The sequence below is a fragment of the Anastrepha ludens genome, chromosome 2 (assembly GCF_028408465.1).
Source record: "Anastrepha ludens isolate Willacy chromosome 2, idAnaLude1.1, whole genome shotgun sequence".
Lineage (NCBI taxonomy): Eukaryota > Metazoa > Arthropoda > Insecta > Diptera > Tephritidae > Anastrepha > Anastrepha ludens.
The window spans coordinates 155,878,427-155,886,483 of NC_071498.1; the positions used below are offsets into that span (position 1 = coordinate 155,878,427).

At 34.6% G+C, this 8,057-nt stretch overlaps 1 protein-coding gene across 1 annotated transcript; it reads left to right on the top strand.

The window, feature by feature from the left end:
* The first annotated feature begins 6,286 nt into the window (after window positions 1-6,286).
* On the top strand, window positions 6,287-7,630 carry LOC128855457 (E3 SUMO-protein ligase ZBED1-like). The gene is made up of 2 exons (XM_054090380.1): window positions 6,287-6,545; window positions 6,615-7,630. Exons 1-2 carry the CDS (start codon window positions 6,515-6,517, stop codon window positions 7,628-7,630), a joined length of 1,047 nt encoding a protein of 348 aa, XP_053946355.1. The 5' UTR covers window positions 6,287-6,514.
* Window positions 7,631-8,057: the final 427 nt, after the last annotated feature.

Genomic DNA, 8,057 nt, shown 5'->3' on the forward strand with positions numbered 1-8,057 from the left:
TGTTTAAGAAAAATTTCTTTAGACCAAAAATAAACAAATTTTCAGAAAAATTTGTTCACAGATGACTTCAGAAATTACAAAAAAATTTCTCAAAAATTTGGATTAAAAAAATTTTACAAATTTTTGTCCCTCCCAAAAAATAGCTAAAAACATTATATTAAGATTTTTAAAAAATATTGAACAGAAAAAACTAAAACACAAAAATCTAATGGAGGTGTTTTCAGAAATCGCAAAAAAAGTATACAAATTTTTGTTTAGTAGTACAAATACTTTTTATTTTAAATTATTATTGTTTTTTTATTTTTTACAAAAAATTTTCTTTTTTTATTAAATAAAAAATTAAGAATTGTAAAAGATATTAAAGAAAAATTTCTTAAGATCAAAAATAAACAAATTTTCAGAAAAAATTGTCTAAAATACTTGGATGACTACAGGGTGTTTTTGAGAATTCGCAACAAAAAATTTTTCTCACAATTTTTAAACAAAAAAATTGAAAAAAATTTCACAAATTTTACGAATTTTTTTCATCCCAAAAAATTACAAAAAAAAATTATATTAAGAATATTAAAAAATATTGCACATAAAAATTGGCGGAATTGATCAGAAATGGCAAAAAAATTAAAAAAATGTTGTTTTAAGTAGTGATAGTAGTAGTAAAAATAGCATTTTCACAAATTTTGTATCTCAATTTTAATTTTTAAATAAACAAATATTTTTTACAAAAACATTTTTTTTTTAATTTTGTATAAAAAATAATTTGTTTACAAAAGAACTTTTTTACAATTTTTCTTTTTTTAATTTGTTTCATCTGAAAAAATTACAAAGAAAATAATAACAGGAATGTTAAAAAATATTGAAAGAAACAAAAATTTTGGAAAAAATTCTAATAGCTGGTATTTAAAAAAAAAATTTTTTTCCAATTACTTTTAATTAAATATAAATTATAAATATATACAAATAAACAAATTTTCAGAAAAGTTATATAAATATACTTGGAGGACTTGTACAGAATCTCTCAATAGCCTTATTGCCTCGCGCCAGCCATCGCAGCTCTTGGGCTGCAGTGATGTCAGTGTTTGCTCTCACAAGCAAATCAACGACCGAAGCAGAGAAACTTTCACCAAATTTTACAATTGTTTTTGAAATGTTTGCCATAGCCCTCACCAAAAATAAGGGAAGTTACCCGAAGCTTAGTCGACTTCTCCAATTTATGTCGCAAGGCCCAAAGCCCGCCCGTTTCACACAATTTTATAGCAAATCGCTTGCTCGAAGATAGACGTCCGCATACTCGTATTAATCTGTCTACACACACAAATTAATCAATTAATTAATTCATCACTCAAAATCATGTTTTTTGTCAGTTCACCACAAATTTTTCCAGAGTAGGAATTGAAATCGAAGCGCATTTCTATGATTTGTCGAGTCATCTTCGACGATGGAAGACAAATTCAAAAAAAAAAACTATAAAAAATTGAATTGTATGAACTGATTTAATTTCAATTAGTCGAATTTCGAGCACTGAGGAATAATATTTTTTTTTTCAATTAACTAAAAATTAAAAGCACAGGCAATCATTTGAATCACATAGTAAAACACAGCGTTCCAAATAATCCAATACGTTTGGGGTCCCATGTAAATTTGTGCTCGTATAGGCGATATCTTCACTAATATTAAACAGCTGTTGCTCACAAGAAAGATGGAAATGATTACACCGTGCAGCAGTGCTTCTGCAATATGAATAACTTCATTTTAAGGTTTTCACCAGAACATCATTTTTTTTTTGCCCTGAAATTGATGAAAATTTAGTATTAATATTGAAAAGGATTTGAAAAAATATGAAAGATATTTAAAAAAATTACACTTTTATAAAAGATTTTAAAATTTTTTCATCGTCAATGTCAATGTCATCGCTCATGCAGGCGAAAATCGATCTTCTAGGCATAGCTGGACGAAACGTTGGCCTCTAGATAAACAGCGAGAAAACGATAGGAATGCAACTCAATGATACAAATCCCAACAATATTGTGATCGAGAGAGAAGCGGTGCAATATGTTGAAACTTTCTGCTAACCGAGGAGCTGAAGAAGACGCAGAAAATTGTCTGGTAAAGCTAGGTCAGTTTAAAGGTCAGTAAAGCTTCACAGAAAACTAAAACAAAAATATTTAACGCACACTCTTGAAACGGCAGTGAAACGTGGCTGGTGTCGAGAAGTATTACGCAGAAATTACAAAGCCTTGTCAACAAACGCCTTCGGATTCACTATAAAGTTCTTTGGCCCGACACTATCCAAAATGCGGACTTGTGGCAAATCAATAAGCGAAAACCAATCCGAAAGGTGATAAGAGGTCGTAAATGGAGATGGATCGACAAAGGACAGGGAAAGCGTAAACAGAACTGCGTAAGAATGGAATCCTCAGGGACACAGACGACCCGGCCGTTCACGAAATACCTGGAGGCGCTCTAACCTTCGTGATTAAGAAGCAGTTAACCAAACGTGGGATGTCGCAAAGAGAACAGCACTTAGCAGAATAGCATAAAAATGTTTTGTTGAAGCCCTATGTTTCCAAGTGGAATAGGTTAGGTTAGGTTTTTGTGACAGTCAGTTTAGAATATACCAACTGTGTCGTGGTATCACTGTGCAACATGGGAAGCTTGTTGTCCTCTGCATTTTTCATGAAGCCAGTTAGACTTTCTTATGAAGCGTAGGATAGGTTTTATCCCAACAACGGATAGTTCCATAACAGAGTTAAGAGAATATTTTCCTAAAACTTTGCTCTACTCCCACCTAAGACTGGACAATTACAGAGGAAGAGTTCTACTGTTTCTTCCTCGTATCCACAACTTTTGCAGTATTCATGAGAAAAAATTCCTACCCTAGAAGAGTGCCTACCTAACAGCTAATGACCGGTGACACAAGCCACGACCTTCGAGATGTTCGCTCTGGAGAGGTTGAGCAATTCTCCTGACTTTTTCTTATCGGTCTTTTCTTTGTGACCCAATTAGCCTACGTGTAATTCACGTATTTTCTTCTCTCCATGACCCGCTGGCGTCTTAAAGAATATTGTTTTCTATCCTTACTTTCCTAGTTGTCATAGGATTTCCAATAGTGTCTCTGTTTTCAAACAGTGAAAGATTAGTACCCTTTTTGATTCGTTCATCGGCTTTTCTTTCAATATCTCTATGTTCCGAAACCCATATAAGACTGACCTTCGAGACCGCGCTAATCTCATTGAGAGCTGCCAATCATTCCTGAGCCAGCTGTGATCTTAGTGTAACTAACCCCATTGATTTGATGGTCGTCTGGCTCTCCGAGAAGATTTTATGGTAGTTTTTGTTACGACGTGTGTGTTAAGGTACATAGTTATATTCTTTATGGTTAAGACTTCTGTCAAGTAGTCGCTACAGTAGTCGGGAAGTCTTTACCGATGGGCCCAAGAATGATATACGTTCTGGTTCCGGATGGTAGTTAAACGGGAGTAATAAGTATCTTTACGTTATGGAAGGGATGGCAACTGTTTTGGCAACTGTCCGGTCTAGAACACTGCAGAACTGCAAAGTATTTTGTGACAAGTCCGAACAGAAAACTGTCCGACTTTCTTCTAAAACTTGAAATTATTATAGAACCCAATCCATGGGGTCAACATATGACCACCATTCATTAAAGACCCGGTTTGCCTTTCTTGCTTAGAGGAGGCGGGTAACACTGAGCATTTTGCACTGTGGTTGTCCTGCATTTGCTAGTGCAGGGCTACGGTGTCATGGGAACAAGTAAAATTCGTTCTCTCAAACTGGAGGATATTCTCAGATTTATCAAAGATTCTCGAAAATTCTCACAAGTCTAACTACCTCTATTCCTCTATTCTATCCTATCTTTTTCCTTCTGATAATTCTCTCCTTTCCTCTTTGACTATCTACCCGTTCACTTTCCAGAGCTTTAAATACAATGGGCTTTCTAGCCTGAGTGTTTTAGGAGTTACCAAATCTCTCAGTGCCTCTTAGCACGCCCTTTTAAATTTCCAATTTCAATTTTAGTCCGGAAGTCGGACAGATAATTCTAGTCCTAATTCTTAAAAAAAACCCTGCCTACCGTCTTTCCTCCTCTTCTCTTGATGCTAGTCTTGAAAAGCCTGTACAAGGTGGGTTTAGGGAAAGATTAGTCGATTTCTAGATTATAAATTCCCAAGTAGAAAAATAAAGGGAAAAAATAATAATCCCTGTAGGTATAAGCGTACAATACTTTTAACTGGGGAGTAATGAAAGCTTGTAATATAGAATTTTGACAGATTTTAGTTAAAGTAATAATCTTTTTTTCTTCTCCTTCTTGTTAGATCGAATCCGCTCAGCATTTTCAAAGATTTTAAGAGACAAAAATTTCAAAAGGCACTTTTTTCATTTGTCTTAAAATTGTAAAATAAATCACATAAACCGTGAAGACACCTTTAAAAATCCTACCTTTCTGGTGACAATTGAAAATTTCAGACTTTCTACAATTGCAAAAATTTGAAATTTGTCGCACTGTGTTACCTTAGACGCCACTGCCATAAGAGCTGCTTAAGCGAGCATTCCTGTGCGATGAATCATGTCAACCACGCCAAGTAAATTTATAGCCATGGCCCTACCAAACCCCGTAGTTTTTCTAGCATTTTATTGCAATGCTGCTACCTCTTGGCTTCATTGTTAAAATTCTAAACATTACAACAACTACGAGTATCCGTTGGGGCAGCCACATTGGTAATCATGTTTGTCCGTTAAGTGCTTTCAACTCTTAAACACCCCAAATTGAACTGGTGGCCACTTTACCGACCAACGGACGCTTGTAAAACATTTAAGTAATTTGCATTTGTATGCTCGATTGCGGTGGCAGTCGGACGAATGTGTTGAATGCGGCCAAAGATGCAATTCCAACCCATCGCAATGGCAAAGACTATAAAAACAAACTGCTGCAACAACAACCACAAATGTCTGAATGTTCAGCAAAGCATGCACAAGTTTTTGGTTAAGATAAATAAAAGCAAGCAAAAGACGGAAGAGGGAATATTCCTTTGATGGAAGATGTATGTGGCTTCCTTGTTTCGAATTATTTGTAGGTGCGCTTAGCCTGGTAGTAAAAATAGCATTTACATATCTACATATCGTAGAATAGGATTTTATTGTCCTTTTTTGGTATCTGTTACTACTTATAAGTTTACTTAAAGCTTTTAGTGCATTTATGTAACAGCCGGCCTTATGTTCAACTTGGAACTGTAGCAAGTGAAGATGTTGAAATAAAAACAGCAAATTTAATATTCTTTTATGCCATTGCAGTTGCGCTATGGTGTAAGAATAATTTTGAGTTTGTCCAAGAATCACCCAACTTAAAATAATTTTCTAACAAAAAAAAATTTTTTTTTTTAAATAAATTTTCAAAATATATTTTTTTTTAAATAAAAACAAAAAAAAATTTTTTTTAATTAATTTTCAAATAAAAAAATAAAAATATAATATAATTTTCAAATAAAAAAACATTTTTTGTTTTTTAATTATGTTTGAAATGAAAAAATTTATTTATTATTTATTTTTGAATTACAAGAATTATTTTATAAATATTTTTACAAAAAACAAAACAAGCTTTTAAATTAATATACATAAAAACAAAGTTTCACCTTGTAAATGGTTTATTCAAAAGAAACAAATCATTTTTTGGTTTTTTTCGAAAAATATTTATTTACTTGCAGTCTGTGTCAGAAGAAACGAACCGATTTTTTTCTTGTAACTTCAAGATATATTTCGTTCTGCTTTTTGCTGCATAATAGTCCCACTCAAGGGCTACGACGACAGTGCTAACTCAGGTTAGTATCGTTCGAAACTTCCCGTAAACGCAACCAAACAAAAATGAGTAAGAAGTACGCTAAGCGTTTTGAGGTGGTATTTTTATTCACGCATTCAAAAGGGCCAAACTTATATTAGCCGCGGCTGCAAAAGTGATTAAAAAATCAAAAAAGTTTATTGTGATGTGGAATCAGCGGTATAAGGTGTACAAAAAGGTTGATGACTTCTCCGAGCGCAGCTTCAAGCGAGTGACGACAAAAAAGCACGATAAAGTGATCGTCCAATTTTTAAGCAGGACCCTTCTTTGTGACTACGCCAAGCACGATCAGTTCCTGCTAAATAGGGAATAGATGTGAGTATCAACACGATCGAACGATGCCTGAGGGAGGTTAACATATCCTACCGTCCCACATCATCAAAACCACTGCTCTCAGAAAAACACTCTTTAAGGCCTGGAAACTAGAGCTGTAAAACTATCGATGGCACTATCGATATATCGAATTTTTATATTTTTGCGTCGCTATCGATGGTTATTGTTCACTATCGATAGTGGCATTACCATACATTGCACATCACTTGTTTTGGCGCAACTTTGCAGGTCGGCAGCAAATTTTGGTAAGAAATACATTTATATGTAAAAGGTAATTAAATATTAAAATAAGTGTTTATTTGTAGGTAAATTTTCGTTGGTGTTGGTGGCGGAAGGATGGACAAATTTCTCTTGAAAAACTCACAGGGTAAGTTCCATTTACTGCTCAGCAACGCAAGTAACTAATTTATGTTATGTATGCATGTGCTTTGTTAAGATGGACAAGACAGCAGCATTGAGGCAATTGAGGAGGACAACCAGCTAGCAAAAAGGCAGCGAGTCGGAAGATCATCGGTGTGGGGCCATTTCGAAAAAATAAACAACGGTATGTCGGCAAAGTGTCGCTCTTGCGGCAAAATGTATAAGACGAGCGGAAATACCTCAAATTTATTTGACCACCTGAAGCGTGCTCATCCCGGTCAGCGTGTTAACGATTTGTCAATCACTTCTGGTAAAATAAATACATATTTAAACACAACATATGAATCTACGTCAAAGCGCAAACAAGAGCTTGATTTAGGACTCATAAAATTTGTAGCTCAAGGCAGGCAACCTTTTTCTATAGTTGAGGATCCTGAGTTTCGCGACTTTATCAAACTATTGGACCCACGCTACAAACTACCGTCGCGGACTACCCTCTCTAATGTCATGATGACAAATTTATTTGATGAGCAGAAACCTAAATTAAAAAATTTGCTCAGCAAAATAAATCACTGTGCCATCACAACTGATATGTGGACGTCCCTGGCAAATGAATCTTATATGACAGTCACATGCTCGTTTATTACAGATAGTTACTGTCTTCGCTCTGCTGTTTTATCAACAAATAAGCTAATTGATGAAACAAATCATACTGCTAAGAATATAGCAGATACCCTGCAGGCTGTTTGCAACGAATGGGAAATTTTTGATAAAATAACTGCAATTGTGACCGATAATGCAAGCTCAATGATCAAAGCGTGTGAGCTGCTTAAAAAAAGGAATTTACCCTGCTATGCACACTCACTTAATTTGGTGGTGCAAGATTGCCTTAAGCTGGATTGCACAAAAGAATTACTTAAAAAATGCAAGTCCATTGTCGCGTTTTTTAAAAGTAGCACGATTGCTTACAAGAAATTTAAAGATTCTCAATTGACGGAAACTAAATATAGTCTAATACAGGAAGTTGCCACCAGATGGAACAGTGCATTCCTAATGATTGAAAGAGTCTTAAATAATAATAATATAATATAATATAACACTTCTAAGTTTGTCGAAAGCGCCACAGCCTCTCACAGCTGACGAAATCAACATATTAAAAGACTTGTCACAAATACTTTCTCCCTTTGACATTGTTTCCAAAGAAGTGTCATCGAATTCTAAAGTCACAGTATCTCTAGTTATTCCACTTACTTGTGGCCTCTTAAACAACTTGGAAAATAGCACAAAAAATCTTCTTACCGAAGTTGGCCTTAAAGTAAACGAATTTTTAATTGATTGCGTAATCAAAAGGTTGTACAAGTACGAAGATCGCACAGTAACTAGCATTTCTACATTGCTTGATCCAAGGTTTAAAAAACAAGGTTTCCGTTCGCAATACAATGCCAAAAATGCTGAAAAACTTTTAATTGAAGAACTTATTCATCTGAGCAAGTCTTCAGCTCCCACCTCAGAGCCACCA

Excerpts from the sequence above, each read along its gene's own strand:
- LOC128855457 (XM_054090380.1), top strand. The coding sequence starts at position 6,515 with ATGGACAAATTTCTCTTGAAAAACTCACAGG. Across the intron at positions 6,546-6,614 it reads TCTCTTGAAAAACTCACAGG|ATGGACAAGACAGCAGCATT; the intron begins GTAAGTTCCATT and ends TGCTTTGTTAAG.